This window comes from Triplophysa rosa, linkage group LG15, assembly GCF_024868665.1.
Source record: "Triplophysa rosa linkage group LG15, Trosa_1v2, whole genome shotgun sequence".
NCBI lineage: Eukaryota > Metazoa > Chordata > Actinopteri > Cypriniformes > Nemacheilidae > Triplophysa > Triplophysa rosa.
In genome coordinates this window covers 8,056,460-8,074,705 of record NC_079904.1, presented here as the reverse complement: position 1 = coordinate 8,074,705, position 18,246 = coordinate 8,056,460, and the positions used below count along the sequence as shown (strand labels likewise).

Genomic DNA, 18,246 nt, shown 5'->3' with positions numbered 1-18,246 from the left:
CCGCCAGTACACAGGGAAGGGGTGGAAACAAGGAAGAATTCATTAGTACCCTCATTGTGTATGGATAAGCAGACTGAGTCATTAAAGCATCCTCCCATATGCAAATACTAAAAGGTCTTTGGTCTTCTTGCACTACAACTCTAATGTGATTCAATTCACATTTAATTATACATTTTAAGGGATATAAAATGGTGTACTCGCTATTTAAAAACGCACCTTTTCGATTGTTTTCACCTGAATTTGAGACGCTAACAGACAATCGGATCTGATAAATTCCAGTATTTATATTCCAAGATCGATGCAACCTAAATTCTAATTCTGAGTTCTTCTATCTAATAAGTGTATTTGTATAATACCAATGAACATTGTTTAGAAAAGTTGTTTGTAAGTTTGTAAAAGAAGGGGAACAACAAGAGCAGATGATGCTGTCAATGACTTACCCTCTGTGTGAACAGCAGAAACATAAGTCCAATTATAGTGTTTAACAATGTCTAGCATGGCACGCGCCTGCAACGTGTCAGAGGGCACCACGCGGAGAAAGTACTTGAAGAGTGTTTTGTCGCTCAAGTCAATGCTGGTGGCCGAGTAGGCGATCTGGGGGATGTTAAACAACTGCAGTAGATTCTGCACCTGGATGGCCACCGAGCTCGAGCCAGGACCTATGACTCCAGCAATAGGCTTCTTGCTGGGAGGAGGTTGGTTGGAAGGCGTCCCGTCGATACACCACTTAGATCCGTCTTTGTCATCCCGAATAGAGATAAGGGAATCTCGGATGAACTCGATGCTTTGCTCTAAAGCCACAGAAGAGTGCCAGCACGAATCCCGTATCTCGCAGCCTAGGGTGATGTTTTGCAGCAGGTTCGGGTCGGCATTGATACGGTCCAAAGTATGAAACATTGCTTCCACCCGCTGGATCCCGTACTGCTCGCGCACGTCTCCACATTTTCGTTCGGCCACACGCTCTGCTGAGGGTTGGTGGTGCACGGAAAAAAGCGCACCGATTATCACATCACCGTCCATACGGGCGACGGACCGGGCCGCAGCGCGCTGGACCGCCGACCGGCCAGCGGCGCGCGGGACCATTGTCCGCGTATAGATGTTTCCAAGCGCGTGAGATAAAAGTGCCTGTAAAAACAGACACATGAAAAGTGGGAAGTGTCCGCACGAGAGACGTGTCTGCATCTTCAAGCGTGCCATTTTCCACACTGCGAGACGGAAAGCAGCTGTGCGGGCATAGCGTGCGAGCTGCTCGTGCCAGCTGGGACTATGAGCGGTGGTCGCTTCTCTGCAGTCCCAGATTAAATTAACCGATCATGATGCACAAGCGAGAGACCACGAATGCGTCCTGGTACCTGCTGAGAAAACAAAGAGTTAGACACGCAGAGACAAGAAAACAAGCCCAACTTGCTAAAATACGCGTATAAATGTATCATTTTTAAGGCTACGAATAAACAGAGCATGTAACAGCGATAAAGTACTTAGTTAGACGCCACATTTAAGTGTCACTTCAAAAGCTTTCTTAGAACTATGAAAGCAAACTTGCGTCATTCGGTAAGTGTGGTCAAATTAACGAAAAAGACACACTCGTCTAATGTAAGAAAATACATAATATTACCACATTATGACAACTCAAATTTAGTTAGTGAGCTTGTCGAAATGTCTGCGGGTGACCTAAACGGAAGCGATTTCAGAACCATGGACAGCGCAAACAACATTATGGGTCTCACTATGTGACCCGCCTCACTTGTCAAAGCGTAACTATCAAATCAATATCTTGACACAAAATAACTAAAAGAGTCTATACATGAAATCGTGTTTTCATACAAATCGAGTGATTATCTAACCAGAATCACAATTTTAAATTCAAGCCTGCAGACAATATGACAATCTCCAAAAGACAGATTTCGTACGGTGAATATTCATTTACCGAGTACGTTTATGCGCATGTTGAGTCATTTCCATTCAGTACTTGTAAAAATCAATGTCTTAATCGATCGCACTCAATCACAAATGAGCCGCAACAAGGATGCGATGCCTCGTGCACTCGAATTAGTGCCATTGCTAAACATCTGTCCGGCTCGCAATTACTAGAGAATATAAACAACTTTAGAAACATCTGGACAAGAATTCGACAGCTACGCACCTGAGTCAATGAGACATCTCTTCACCTCCTTCTGAGACAGCTGGTGCACTGGTGATGATATACTTCAGTTATCAGGGTGCAACCTAGCCAGGCTCTCTCTCTCTCTCTCTCTCTCTCTCTCTCTCTCTCTCTCTCTCTCTCTCTGTCTCTCACACAATTTCATGTTATTGGGCGGGATCCACCAGAACCAGTTTTGGGTTGTAGGTACTTAATTAAGTTGTGATTCAATGATCATAGCACATACGTTTTTGATTAATTTACAACTGGAACTGGGAGTCGCAATTAGTTTGGTCTTCATTTGTTATTTTATTCTTTTATATATAGGTTATACAAAAAATGGGATTGTAAGTGGCTCGCAGGGCGGTTGAATTCCGAATCTATTGGCTTGTGTGGTACGACATGTTATGTAGTGACGTGCACTCAAGGCATGACCATCTTTCTGTGAAGATCTCGAGGGCATTCCTCTATGATTCAAAACCCGTGGAATGATCGCATGTGTCACGCTGGCATTAATCCACGCGACTCTGTCTGACATACAGTTTGATGGGTTGACCGTCACCTCTCATCTGCTTTTGCTTAACGTAGTGTGCTCCACCTTTTCCCATGCAGAGGGCGCTGTGAATATTAGCACGCAATAAAATAACTAATCGCCATTTAACACACATGACTACAAACACACTTCAAATTGTTCGGTGGATATTTTGTCCAGTCTCTTATCTGACTGTTCTATTCGGTAATGCTAATCACTGCGCTAAAAAGCGACCCATTACAGTATGCTTGATTATGAGAGTGAATCAAATCTGTAAGTGTACAATGCCATCTGCTGACGGGAACGACTGGACTCAGTTTAATACAGATGATTTTATAATTTAACGTTTTAAGATTCGTCAACATTTCTCTCGCCTTAAAACTAACAGATCTAATAATGATATCCAGAGGAGGTGTAGATCGCTAATAAATAAAATAGTCAAATAACATTACCGGCGATATATTCCACAAGAATGCTGCTAAAATGTATTCCTCTCACCTGCACAACAATACTGCCCTCTACTGAAAGAAGATTGATATTGCAACAGAATGTACATTGACGGTGCCAAATACTGTAAAGGTAGACCTCTTCCACTGTTTACATATGCTACATCGTGTTTTCAATGCTATAACAAACAAGCAAAGTTTCGATTTGCACAATTGTCAATTATCGTGTAAATTCAAATTAACTTTAATTGAGCCAATTGAAATATTTAGATGCTAGAAATCATTAGAAAATTCTCAGTTAAAGAGGTCTCATTTTATCTGTGTTCTTATTTAGAATAAAAAAATTGCAATTGCACAGCTTTTTGTGTTTCTGTACATTAAAATTATTATATTAAATCGTGCCTGTGAGTTAAAGAGTACTGGAGGGTGTTTTATTTACCCCTTTCATTGGTAAATGTGTATCCAAATAAAAGAGAAGGCTTTTTTCTCTGCTTTGACAATGACCTGCAAGCTACAGCTAACTTTTCAATAGGTTTAACTATTGAGTGATCTACTTTGAGGCACCTTTTCTTTTGAATGTCACTGAAGATGCAGGTGTTGTGAGCTGTTACAGCGGCACCACCAAGGTCATGTACTTTCCAGTTTGTTTCACACTTCTCCACTGGGTGGCAGCATAGCCAGTAGCATGTTATAACGTGTTTAAAATTACGATTATAATAATAATAGCAAACAAACTCAAGCAATGTTATTCAGTGTCGTTTGTGTGCGTTTATCATCATCCGCCCATGAACCCTGACTAAACTTGCATACACTAGTTTAAGTTATACTTTCGTACAATAGCAACATAGTCTAATTTTGACAATGTCATTCATTTCATACACGTATATATGGCGGTGCACAATAAATCCAGGAGATGGAGCTATATCCTGTTATTTACTCACCTGCATTGTGTTGGGTCGTATCTGTTAAGGTTATACTATTTGAAATAGACGCTCTATAAAATTATTACGTAATAAGGTCAAGAAACCATACATTTGTTGGCGCAGGGTTTGCCCTTTAGCCCATCTTTGTTTTAAACCTGGCAACATTTAGAGGAAGTGTGAGGCAAACACGTGGCACTGGCAAATGAAAGCTCAAGAAAAGCGTAGAAAATGTTTGTGCAGAACTTGCGCAATGTATATATGTGGGAATTTATGGTGTACAATTCACTACAGATTGTGGAGGATGACTGTTGTTATTGTCCTTTTGTTGCTAATAATAAATCATAATAAAGGATTTAAAATAAAAAAAACCTCGAAAAAAAAACTTGTACAATGTGGAATGGCATTGTGCATGAAGTCGATTCCTAAGAGGGTGGAGCTTAACAGACCAGACGTTGTCTGTAATTTTAAATACGATTAAACTACATAATAGATCTTAGATCGTATCTCTTCATTGTGTGTTTCTGTTTAAGGCTATAATTAAACGGTCACAACGTACTTTCGAGTGAAATTTATTGCATATCACTTCTGAGTACGTTATTATCACGTGGTACGTGTTCATAGCTTGTCAAGATAATCGTATTTTATCATTTCTGGACAAATGGGTTATTCCACGTATTTACAGAAAGTTCTGAGGATGGTATTATGTCAAATGTAATTTTATTTTATGTTATTAAATGTAAACGAATTAACAAATCTGAAAACGTCCAAAACTGAGCGGATTAGGTTTTGTGAGCCCCCGAGCGCCCACTAGAGGAAGACAGTTTTAGTTCCGTGAAGAAAAGCAACATTTGCGACGCAAAACTAGTCACGTGACCTTGAAAGCAGGAAGCGCAGCCACATCCACAACTCGAGTAAAACTGCGGACAGCTCGACCCACTCGCCCGAACCAGGATTGAGAAAATACCCATCAGACAAAATGTTTTGGAGGCTTTTCTTCGTGACGTTATTATTAGCCCTCTTGGGATCGATGTCCGGCCAAGACTTGGCGGAAGGTGAGTGTATTTCACATCAAATCGGCTTGAAAATTAAATAAGTGAAACTGTGTTCCTGTTAGCTCAACGGCGATTCAAAACAGTATGTCACCCCATACGCGTTCGCCTGAATCGTGATTTTAACAGCCATAATGATCAAATTAACAGCATCATGTATTGTAAAACGCATTTGATGGACATGTCTCCATCAAATGCGTCTCGCATTTTGACTGGTTTGTTTTTGTCCAACAATCAAACAGTAAGACTTAGTTTGCCATTACGGAATTCTATTCTGCCAAGATGTTATATCCAGCCTTGTTCATGTTTATAGGTTTTTACTGGAAAGATTGATCTCTTGTCATTTGTGTCACTATGGCTGATCGCCGGGTTTGCGGTTATATAATGCAACACTACAGATTTGCTTTTTTGTTGCCTGCGTTATGAGGACTATATTTGTCCTCAGAATTACATGCGTCGGCTGTAAAATAAATCATTGTTGTCTTCAGTACAGACATTGCGCACAAAGACAGAGTTAGGCAGGCCCCATGGCACTGGGGCCGTGTTTCAAAACTTAAGGTCCTGCCTAACTAAATAGCGTTTTTGTGCGTCATATGGGGCACGAGAACATTCGAGCTCACTAGGTTTTTAGGTGTGTGTTTCTGGCCAGAGACAGTAGACCATGTCCACTTGGTCACAAGTTTTGCTCATTTTACCCAGTTTCATCTATCCGCAATTTCCCAACAAAACTATTTAAAACAATGTGCTGGGTCACCGGCAGTGAAGAGTTTAGATATTCTGGGCATCTTCTATAAATCTTGTGCTTTAAAAAATGTATTCAGTTTCCGTGTTTTGTGCTAGTGAAATGGCCACGAGATAAAAGCTGACATACTCTGGTGGCAAATCTAGGTCAACAATTCATGAAACCTGTTGGAACCCGAATGTGAATGTTGTCATGAATATGACAAGCTCTTTGTAAAAATGATAACCATATATGTTCAATACATTGACCGCTATTTAGACATATTAAAATGATGTAAATGTTGTATGTATATTGTGTATTTTTACAGTTCTATGAACAATCTTGAACTAACGATAAACTATAGTATTTTGGTTAAATTAACATTAAAGGGATAGTTCACCCAAAAATGAAAATTCTGTTATGAATTACTCACTCTCTAATTGTTCCAAATCTGTATAAATGTCTTTGTTTGGTTAAACGCAGAGAAAAATATTTGGACAAATGCTTGTAACCAAACAGTTTTTTGTCCCCATTGACTACCATAGTCGAAAAAAGTGCCCCAGAACTGTTTGCTGTCCTACATTCCTCAAAATATCTTCTTTTGCGTTCAGCTGAACAAAAAAGTAATTTTTCCAACTAAGGGGTACAAGAACTGTTTGGTTATAACAAGCATTCATCCAAATATCTTTCTGTGTGTTCATCAGAACAAATAAATGTATACAGGTTTGAAACAACTCGAAGGTGAGTAAATGATGACAGAATTGTCACTTTAACCTACTTTTAAAGTTCTGTCAAAGCTTGTTGTTCATCATCTGTTCATGATACCCACTTGTACTTATTTGTGATTGAATTCAACCTTTTTTTACTCTAGAAATCAATGACTGAAGAGCAAAATTTGTCATTTAATGGATTGTTTCTTTTGCAGATGGGTGTAGGAAGTTGGCAAATTGTGAAACATGCTCAAATGTGACTGACTGCCAGTGGATGGATTGCACAGGTCAGTTCCTTCTCCAATGTCTAATTCAATACGCATATGACACCATTCATACGGCATAATATAGACCACGATACATGTTTTTTTTTTTTGTAATAAGAGGCTGCTTGAACATGGTGTGCGTCAACATTTGTTTCCTGATAAGCTTTTCTCATGGGTGGGAGGGAATGACGTTTGAGTGAATACAGTACTAGACTTTCGACTTCATGTCCTATTACACACATGCCTCACCTGACCTATTAGACACAGTGACTTGTTTTATATAGTATAGAAACGCACACTCTCATTTCACTAAAAGCATGTTTAGGTAAATTAATATGGCCTCGAAGTAGGCATGTGATTTATGAGGACTGAATATCAAGCTTTGTTTCTGATTCAGTAGTGCTTTGCTTGTATTAGCTTAAGTCTGCATTTTTCGTTTAAGTGAAACTAACAGTTTATAAGTTTTAAACCTTTCGGTTTCCTTCACCCAAGTGTTTTTAGATTGATAAAAAGTCTGTTGTGACTCGCGAAATATCCAAGATTTGACATAGTCAACGCTTAAAGTAATAGTTTTGCCAAAAATGAAAATCTTGTTCACAGTATCAAACCTGTATGACTATTTATATTTTGCTGAAGATATTTTGAAAAATGTACTTGTTCATCTTTTTCCATACAATTTAAGTAACTAAGGATTATGTTTTTAAAGTCAGCAGGGTGATTAAATGATCACAAGTTTAGTTTTGGGTAAACTATTCCTCAAAGCTGTGGTCAGAACAAGCTTTGGCGTCATCGGCAGGATGTAACTGCATAAAGTGGTTCTAATGTGACATTGTAAACCTGTGTGTGCGTGTGTTTGTATGTGCGTGTATGCGTGTGCGCACTGTACACAATTTGGCAGTTTGTTTAGTTCATTTGGTACTTGATGCTGGTTTTGGTCAGTGTGCGCCTGAAGTAACTGGCCTTTCATCCCTGAAGCCCTTCTGTGTGCCTCTTTGCTAATGGTTGAAGTGAAATGAATCAGAGAGAGTAACCATACTAATGAAATGCACACACACTGTTGCTATGGCTCGGAGCTCTTCATGAACAAGACATAAGAGAGAAGGCTGGTATCATAGAGGAGAGATGTGGAAAATTCAAATGAGACAGAAATGAATAAACAAACAGAACGAACCAGTGGTGAATGAGAGCATATGTAACAAGAGGGAATCTACCCAACTGGGTTATAATAATAAAAAGCTTTCAAGAATAACATTTGGACTTTGAATGCATAGATGACCTTGAGCTCTGTATTTTGTCAATATAAAATCTTTATCTTTTTTATAGCTTTGTACAGATGTACGGTTGTTCTTTTATAGTGGAAGAGGTTTGCGTAACATTATGACTGTGACGTTTAATATATTTTGCTATACATGGGACGGGTGGTCAACTTTGCTCTCTTATTTTTGAAGTGGTGGTTACATTAGCTAGTTGTGTCAGTCAGTCATTTGTGTTGGGCAGATTGGGCCGTTGCACCCAGTAATACTATTCTAAACCACTTCCCTTAAGAATCACTTTCGCTGGTTTTGTTCTCATGTTAAAATTAAAAGTCAGCTGCCTCTCTCCACACCCACTGGGCGTGTATTGTGTCTCTGAGAGTGGCCTGCTCTCATCGGTGGGGAGAAGTGGTCTGACGGGATCCAGCAGGTGTAGCGTACTGTATGTAACCACACCTCTCCCCCCCAACCCCCCCCCCACAACAAAGCCCAAAGTGTTAGCATTGTGCTATTGGCTCCCTAGAGATGACGCGATCGTTTTACACTGATTCAGAGAAACACAACGCACTGGAAATAACTGGGTCTCTCTTGCTGTAGTGCACAGTATAAACGGTTAGAGAGGAGAAAATATTTCGGTTGAGTTTTAAGGGTGAGTCACGATTTCCAGGAGCCTGATGGAAACAGGTGAAATGTAAAGGTGTAAAGTCTACATGTTGAAACGCTACTTGTAAATACACTCATTTGAATTATCAACATAGATGTCTGGTCGTTGCAAGAACACTTGATCAGGAATATTTGGAGAACAAATATTGAAACTTTTTATTGAATGTGTTTTATTGAAGATAATAATCAGTTTTCAATCTCAACTTGATAACATAGCCTAACAATGAGATTTGTTTGAGTGGCCGTTTTTGATTTTTGATTAGATTGATAGATTTTTGGCCATTCCGCCCACTTCTAACTCGAAGGAGAGTGAAGACAGAAATTATCCTTTTAAAACAGAATGTGGATCTGATCCAGTTGACATTATATTTATTTAGCTGAATGCTTTAGTGTTCTTGTGTAGTCCTTTTAATGTAATGAACGTTTATACATTTCCCATCAATTATTTCTTGAGACTGGGCTGTTGAATGTGTTTTACCGTATGTATGTATAAACTGCTGAGGGCTGTTGTTGTGGAATGTTTGGACATTTTTTGCTAGTCAAGCACTTAATCAGAAAGCACATTTGTCTCGGTGTGATGTCACAGTTTGGAATTTCTACATGAGAGCTTTACCTTTCACAAAAGCATGTGACATTTCTCTCTCTATATGATGTTTCGATTTGAGCGCACATAAAACTCAATGTACTTTCATAAACAACCTTAGTTAGTTTAACTTTAGCAGCGGTTTTCAACCTGTGGGACGGGAGTCACGGGACCCATTTTGGGGTTTCACAGCGCAAGTTAGTCGGATAGTCACTTCGTTCAAAGATCCATCATACTCGTGTCATTTCAAACCTAAATGACTTTATTTTTTCTGCAGAACACAAAAGAAAATCATTTGAAGAATGTTGATAACCAAACAGCATTGGCTCCCATTGACTTCCATTGTATGGACACAAAACCATTTCTCAAAATATCTTTTTTTGTGCTCCACAGGGGGTGAACTATTCCTTCAATGACTAGCAATGACAGTGAATTTGATATCAGACCATAAGCATTTGACTATTGCAATTAAACGTATATTTCATTCATATTATGACATTGACAATGAAAAGAAAAAACTACTAAAATATAATGAAGGTGTATTTTATACCCCATAAAAAAATGTAGGAAAGTACTTTACATACAAGTATTGGATTTATAAGTCTGTGAAAACTGTTTCCTGTTTATTACAGTAGGGATAGTTTAGGGAGGTTTTATACATTTTCTATGTTTTTCATTTTTGTACCTTAAAAAATGACTAAATACATCGACTCGTATGATGTATAGTATAGGAATGTTAACTGCTGAATATCTTACTGGAATCTGTCGATTATGGAGTGATTTTAGTCTCATTAATTATTCACGCGTAAAACAACAGTTGCACATGAATAAAACCTAATTTACATGCACAAAGTATAAATATACTAGGGCTGAACGATTAATCGAAATCGAATCGCAATCGCGATGTGAGACGTTGCGATTTGCTAATCGCAAGAGGCTGCGATGTGGAAGCGATGTGAAAAATAGGAAACGCGTCTGTTCCAAGCCCGCTTTGAGTGGCATTCTTGCTAACCAACTGAGTGAGCGCACCTCCGTTATGCCTAATCAGCACTGCCCCAGCCAACTGCGTAAACGTCCGACATTAAAAAAACAAACAAACAGAAGGCAGGAGAGAGACAGTGTGTGTTATTATGGCATCTGCAGAGTCAGATCGATCATTAGGCAAATAAATACTAAAGAACCGTCCAATTCAGAAGACCGCGCACACAGCCTGTGTCATACTCGCGCGACTCTTCCCCGCGTTGTGCGTCTCGTGGACGAGCCGTTTAAACTTGACGCGCACACACAGCCTGTTTCGTAATGACGTTTATAGTACTTGAGTCCGGCTCGGGCATCTGGCAATATGGACGAGGCTTGACGCACGCACCCTGTGTCAACTCACGCCTAGCTCCGCGTTTCAAACAAATGTAAATTCTATCTAACTGTTTTGCTAATTTCACTTGGATGAAATTAAACATTCAGCACATTTTTTACTTGTTTTAAAAAATCCCACATACTTAAACAATAATAAATCAGCCTATGTAAACTATGAACTATTTTAATAATTCACTAACACAATAGAAAATGTTATGGATTTAAGGGTTACAATGGGAGTTGTATTTGTTTTAATGGAAACTATAATAGTGTACACTGGTATTTGGATTCTATTGGTGTGATGTAATCTGGAAGTTGGGAACCAATTGAACAACAGTAAGCCCTATTTGAATAATGCCCAAAGCACACTACAAAAATTAATTTTGTAATGGTTTTAATGGAAACAATTAAATGTTTTTATTTTTGTTGTTTTCTTTCAGGGTAACTATACCCATACTGTGCTCCACACAACAATATTGAATTGAAGCTTGAATTAGAAAAGTTAAAATCGCAAATCAAATCGCAATCGCAATGTCTGTCAAAAATATCGCAATTAGATATTTTCCCCAAATCGCACAGCCCTAAAATATACATTTACAAAAAGCAATTCACGTGCGTAAAACAAAACTATTTTCTCATAAAGTGTGTTTTGCAAACATACGACTGTGCACAAATATTTATAAAGTTTAAAATGTACACGTTTATCGTGTTATGTGAATGTGCAAATCATCATTCACGTGTGAATCGCCTTGGATGTGTGTGTGTGTTTTTTGAGACTCTCCTGGCAGCGCAACCCTTCGTTGTCGTACTCTTTAGCCAATCAGATTCAACCTTACCATTCAACCAATCATAAACGTGGAGAGCACAGGACTCAAGAAAAACGGCTCTGCACACCTTTTGCGCAGTTTGACTTCCTGTGTTGCCAATTTAGTGATTTTTCAGCCCCCTTAAGCAAGATATTTTACAAAAGGCGGCTAGCTACAAATCTATGCACCCATACAATGCTGGTTGTGTAGTTTTAAGTGGTCATGATCACTCACTATTTCATTCTTTTGTTTCTACAAAATAAGTTAATAAAAACAGATTTATTGCGTGGCTGTATTATGTTTTAATACAGCATCACAGCTCAGAGAGGAGATTAGTGATGCTGTACAAACGAGCCTTTAGTGCTAACACTAGTGCTCCTTGAGTTCTGTGCTGTCCACGATTATGACTGGTTGAATGGTAAAGTTGAATCTGATTGGCTAAACAGGATGACAACTCAAGCGGGAGGGACAGCGCTGCCAAGAGAGTCTCAAAATACACACACACAAATCCAGGGCGATTCACACGTGAGTGACAATTTGCACATTCAATGATAAACTTGTACATTTTAAACTTTCGAAATAATTGTGCACAGTTGTATGTCTGTGAATTGTATTAAGCGTTTGTGAAACATATTTTATGAGAATATAATTTTATTTTACGCACGTGAATTAGGTTTTATGCATGTGAAACTGGCTACGCAAGTGTACATCCTTTTTTATGTGTGAATAATTAATGAGACTAAAATCGCTCCATAGTTGATAGCTGCACGCCCATGACTATCAGAGCAATGAGAAAGTGACACATAAGGATTACGCTGTCCGTAAAGTGAATTACGAAATAATGTGTTTAAATGTAATTTTTTTATCAGTAGGTATTTCGGCTGTGAGCCAATGCACACAATGCTGTGTTCAACACAGTGAGGTACTCTAAATGAGAACCAGCTGATTGCGATGCTGGAGCGTCTTCTCTTTTATTATGTTTCCTCCTTATCACACTACATTTTGCCCGTTTGTCCTTGTTTTTCTACTGGATTGTGGACGTTTTTTCTCTTTTCAGTCCCATTTTGCTCTTTTTCTAAAGATGAGTAGAGTTGATGGAATCATTCAACCCACACCCATAATCTTGTAAAACTTTTTTGCTTTGTAAAATTTGTTTTTTAAAGGGGTGGTATGACATGGCTAAAATGAATATTATTATTGTTTTAGATGTAATGCAATGTGTATACATGATTTAAGGTTCAAAAACACTGTATTGTCCACATACCGTGCATGTTTGAATCTCCTCTTTGCCCCGCCTCTCTGAAACGCGCGGATTTTAAACAAAGCTCATCGCTTTGAAAAGTGAGGTGTGCTATGATTGGCCAGTTAACCAGTGCGTAGTGATTGGTCGAATACTGCAAGCGTGTGACGGAAATGTAACGCCTCTCACCATATTTGGAACATCAGGTTCCAAAGCAATAGTACTGACAGATTTGGGCAGTCTTAGTCAACTCACACCACGGACTGACGTGGATTTGTGGGGGTGTGGTTACACGAGGCGTTTCAGGCAGGTCTGGGTGAGCATTCGCTTTTAGATAGAATGCATCTTTTGTTCCGACACTTTAATTTTTGCAATTTTACGTGTCTAATACATGCATAACACACCAAAGATACAGAAAAACACGTGTTCGCGCCATATGACCCCTTTAATGTGATGAAATATGTGTTTGACAATGTCTCATTTATTTTGTACATACAGATTTACCAAATTGTCGTAATGCTTCCATTGAGAGTGAAACGGCCAACTGTACCAATCTCAACTGCACTGGTAGGTCCTGTCGTCATCTTGAGCTTTTTCTTTTAGTAGATTTAGTCGAAAGATGTAAAGTTGTGTTCGATTTTAATTAGACTTAATAGAATAAACAATAGATGCATTTCTACAGATTATGAAACTGAAGGCACCTAAACGACTAGCACATTAACTATTAATGTTCTGTCTATTAAACTGTATTTTCTCAGTATCAACAACAGTGAGCCCACCAGTGACCACCCCCGCCAACGCCACAAACAGCACCGTTCAGCCTTCTAACAGTAAAAGACTTGCACTCACCTCATTTACCTTTATACACACCTCAAAACTGTACGAACACACACACCTACCTACCTAACTCCTGCACACTGAAACATTTTGATTGTTAACACGACAAATGCAATATTATTCACATGTACTTTATACGATCACAAAATGTTTAAATCCTGTTTACACCTTTGTTCAGAGCAGTTTACCTCACATGGTTTGTTTTCTGTAGGCAATAGGTCAACCCTTGAGTATATTACACAGAACAGGCTGTAAAACTTAATGCGTCTGCATTTGACTGTTTATTATTGAGGTCGAAAAATGAATCTGCACTTTCTTTCTGTTTAGCTACCACAGTGATCACCACTAAACCACCAACAGTGGCTCCGACTCAAAATGGCACAGTCACGAGTAAGTACAGCTCGGCTGTCCACACCTCTTTCAGAGTGATTTGTCACGCAGCAGTTTTAACAAAGTAAATCGACTAGTCAGACTAGTTATGTTACAAAGTGGGGTGAGAAGTCTGAAACAACTAATCAAAATGCTTTTATGTAGCATTTGTGTAATATACTAGAAATAGTGTTGTCAGCATAATAAAAATCAAGATGAATTTCATCGTTTTCGTATTTAGATTTTGTATTCCAGACCTTTGATTATTTTTCCACAGATAGCACGAGCGTGGCACCTACCACTTCTCCACACAAGAAGTCCACTTTCGACGCCGCCAGCTTCATCGGCGGAATCGTCTTAGTTCTTGGCCTTCAAGCTGTCATCTTTTTCCTTTACAAGTTCTGCAAGTCCAAAGATCGCAACTACCACACCCTGTAACGCACGCTGCCACCCGGAGGCACCACCGCAAATCCCACACTCCTGCCCTTACGTGAACGAAACAGAGACGGTGCACAGATATTCCTTCATCACCTTTGTGATCTCTTCTGTTTAGCCATCTATTTGACATTTCTCATGTGATTTAAGCTTTAAGTTCAAGCTCTCACAATCACTCTGTAAATTCATTAACACGTACATTAACACACATACACGCAACATGCAGACTGATGCTCTCGTGTGAAATACGTCCTGCCACTTCAAAACCACAAATCATCTCTATCAGCTCCTTTTTTAGTCCAGTGGTTCATCAGTGATCAAAACAGTGCTTTGTCTTGCCAATATTGTGGCGATTTGGTTTTGAGGCGCGGTGAGCCACCGGATTCCACCGTATAGCAGTAATTGTCCATTTCCAGTGTTAAGTTGTAGGATATATCATGAGGGCCTGTTCTCTTCACTAGAACAGTGTTTTTGTTTTTGAGGTTGCTATGAATAATGATTCTTTCTATGGTGTCCAGTCTCTGAGTGAAATCGCAAGAAACGTTTAACACACGTCAATCACCTTCTCTGTTCCTACATTCACATATAAAATGTCAAAACAATGCTTGTATCTATTAGGACTAGTTAGGTTTTTCCTTTCCAAAACCCTTCAGACTTTTGGGTTTTTTTGTAAAAAAAAATTTATTGCATCTTCATTCATATCAGCCAAGAGAGCAAACATGTGTGCATTAAATCACATACCCCTGCTTATTTTAGTCTCTAGTGGCCAAAACTGCACGAAGGACAACCATCAGCTTTTAAAACCTACTACAAACTGGCATTTATTTGGTCTTGGAGTATAATCTTGGCAAAGCTGCAGTTCCTTGCTTACCGTGCGGATTTACAAGATACAGACAATTTTAAGATGTATGTTTGGGAGATTATGAGGATTAAAGCCAAAATTGATATCAAATAATAGCTCTTGGTTTAGCATTAGTTGATTCTTCTGCAAAGAGGGGCACTTTGAGGGCTGGGGATCGTGGATCCTCTTTAAAATGATAGACAGTTGAAGTGCCTTTAGATGCAGGCAGTGGATTACTTTCGTTGAGGTTGAGGAGTGATAGGTTTAGTCCCTCTTCCTCTTCAAGCCTTAAAAGTGTGAATGTGTTTGTGACGAGCGGTTGTTGTGGTTGTATTTGTGCCAGGCTCTGCTTTAACCTGCTGGACTAGACCGTGTTTGTTTGTCGGATTGCTTGTGTTGATGAAATAGATATAGTGTCTGCCAGCTGGACTGATTGCTATACAGAGTAGATAATAAAAAGATAAATCATTTGTTTGCTGTTTATGGATTAATGCTTTCCAAAGGCTTTAGTTCTCGAATTGTTTCGCTTGCACACAAATGTTGGATAGATTCTAGAACTCCTGATGCTCACGTTTTTCAAACTGATCAATATTTATATACTGAACTCATATATTTGACCAGAAACTGACCATATAAATCAATATTAATATGTAAGGCACTAAAATGTCTTAAGATTTATCTAGGTTTATGAGCCCTTGTGCTGAATCCCGTTTAAGAAGTACATTTCTAAAACTGTGACCCAGCAACATAGAAACGTCTTTTCGTAGAGTTCTATTTTTTTGCTTATTCTGAACCAACTGTTGCTGCAATCATCTACAAAGTTTTGGATGGAATCTTAGAACAGAGGTGTCTCAGATCAACAAACAGATCGTGTTACGCTTAGCTTGGATTTCTTGGTTTGGGATGTGATTCTTGTGGTTAGGGGGCTTCTGTTCACATTCAAAAGTGAACTTTGACCTTGCCTAATACCTGCCTTATGTGGAACAGTGGTGTTGGGCTTATTTTATTTGGTACTCTGTTCGTAATTTCACTTGTCTGGCTACTGAACTGATTCGTGTGTTGGCCGAGGGCTTCAAACTTTCATTTAGTTTTTTTCCTCCATTCCTGTGTTATAACGTTTGGATATTAATAATCAGAATAAGCTTGCTGCTAATAACATCCTTGTCGGTTTGAAAAGCGATCAACGTTCTTTAGGTTGCGAATCTTGTAATGGTAAAAATGAGTCGTTTTTTATACAGTGTTGGTGCTTCACATGCCAGCGCTGAAATGTTAAGCCATTCCCAGCATTGTGTTAATTACACGTTTCTTCAAAGATGACTGTTAAAAAGTCACTCTCTTTATTGAATCACTTTCATTGCTTGCATATTGTCGTGTCGCAGTGCATTAATGTCATGCCGAGTCACTAAAAAGCTGCTATAAAGCAACACCAACTTCATGCCCTCATTTTAAGTAATCATAGTCTTAGTGTAGTCAGGGAAATGTTTGCCTTTTTGCTTCAGCAATGCCAAATTACAAACACTGCTTGTGGAAAACGTTTAGAGTGCACAGTGTTTGAATTGTATTTTCTGTTATGACTTAACCAGTGCTGACAAATCGATTAATCGCGATTAATCGGTTCCAAAATGAATGTTTGTGTTTACATAATGTATGTGTGTGTGGCATGTATATTTATATATATATAAATGCACAGTCATACTTGTGTATATATAACAAACAAATGAAACGCGCCACGCACGCATATAAAAACAAACATTTATTTTGGATAATCACGATTAATCGATTTGACAGCACTAGAATTAAGACAAAATTACACAGCTCCTCACAGTATTGGCTGTCTATTATTGGTTTTTACAAGAGCCCACTTAGTTGCAAATGGATTTGAGTTGTGCATGTCGAGTGCTGTAAAGAGCATTACTTATTGCATTTAATTTTTTGAATGACAAAGAGATCGATGAAGTTTGCTTATGTTTTGTTGAGAATGTAAACTGCACAATAAGTGTTTCACACCTAGTCTGTGGCCTTTGATCTCTAGCGCCATCATGTTTGCATGCATTTATCGATAGATTTCTACAGACACAGCCATGAAAAATGCCACTTTTGTTGTCCCTCCCAACACACAAAGTGTTGCATTGCTGCACCTTTTGAAGAAAAAGTGCCTTAATTATTTAAGATTTGTGAATGAAGATGAATGTTGCTGTGAAGACTTGCACTCAAAGGGACTTGATCTTGCTGGAATGAAGGTTAGGTTTGTTGAAGTTGTCAGCGGATAGCGAGGTACATTGAGTATTGCATCTTGCTTGTGCCATCATTTTTGCTTTTGTTTCGAAATTTAAAGAAGGTTGCATTTCTTTCCGTTTCATTTTTTTGTTACTTTTGGCCTGTTGTGCTTTTTCTTAATAGCTTCACATGAACAGCGCACGCCCCACGTATGCTTTATGTTAATGATAAGATGCTATTGTTGCGTCTGCTGCAAGAAAGTTTGCCTTAATTGTTTTATGCTCTCTGTTGGTTTTACTTCTCTGGTTGTCAGATTCTTTAATTTGTCTTTTTCTTGTTTCAGACCTGCATTTGCAGTTAGGTTTAAAATGTTGTGATCAATTAAAGTTTGAATATGGTAAAACCAATGTGGCTGTAGTGTGTTTTTTTTGTGAAAAGTTGTTAATAAATGTGAAGTGCAATATGCGTACAATATTCAAATATCCAAACAAACGCTCCATGTAACATAAAACAAATTTATTAGGCTACTAATATGATTGGAGACTTAATCCCAAATTAGTCTTCATTATATTAAAGGGAAAGCTCACTCAATTCTCATGTAAATTCAAACATTTTTGACTTTCTTATGCAGAACACAAATGAAGATATTTTGAATGTTGATCATGAATGTTGGTAATTAAACAACATTGCCCCCCTTGAATTCCAATTTATGGACACAAAACCACAGTGACATTTCTCAAAATGTTCCACAGAAGAAAGAGTCATATGCAGGTTTTAAACAACATGAGGGTGAATAAATGATGACAGAGTTTTTATTTTAGATAAACTAAGCATACAGTATTTCCAAAAAAACCCACAGATG

General features: G+C 38.6%; 2 protein-coding genes across 2 annotated transcripts in view; one reads left to right on the top strand and one right to left on the bottom strand.

Moving 5' to 3' along the window:
• Positions 1 to 2,270, bottom strand: part of grm1a (glutamate receptor, metabotropic 1a) — a 31,496-nt gene extending 29,226 nt beyond the window's left edge. The window contains exons 1-2 of the mRNA XM_057353270.1: positions 2,144 to 2,270; positions 441 to 1,352 (exon numbers count right to left, since the gene is read on the bottom strand). Coding sequence (XP_057209253.1) covers positions 441 to 1,197 — 757 coding nt within the window. The 5' untranslated portion in view covers positions 1,198 to 1,352; positions 2,144 to 2,270. The remainder of the gene's footprint in view (positions 1 to 440; positions 1,353 to 2,143) is intronic.
• A 2,651-nt stretch (positions 2,271 to 4,921) lies between these two features.
• Positions 4,922 to 17,791, top strand: cd164 (CD164 molecule, sialomucin). The gene is made up of 6 exons (XM_057353180.1): positions 4,922 to 5,093; positions 6,737 to 6,808; positions 13,184 to 13,252; positions 13,444 to 13,515; positions 13,850 to 13,912; positions 14,169 to 17,791. Exons 1-6 carry the CDS (start codon positions 5,018 to 5,020, stop codon positions 14,327 to 14,329), a joined length of 513 nt encoding a protein of 170 aa, XP_057209163.1. The 5' UTR covers positions 4,922 to 5,017; the 3' UTR covers positions 14,330 to 17,791.
• The last annotated feature ends 455 nt before the right edge of the window (positions 17,792 to 18,246 follow it).

Coding starts and splice junctions, on each gene's coding strand:
- cd164 (XM_057353180.1), top strand. CDS start 5,018: ATGTTTTGGAGGCTTTTCTTCGTGACGTTATTATTAGCCCTCTTGGGA. Junction 13,253..13,443: donor TACCAATCTCAACTGCACTG/GTAGGTCCTGTC, acceptor GTATTTTCTCAG/TATCAACAACAGTGAGCCCA. Junction 13,516..13,849: donor CACCGTTCAGCCTTCTAACA/GTAAAAGACTTG, acceptor CTTTCTGTTTAG/CTACCACAGTGATCACCACT.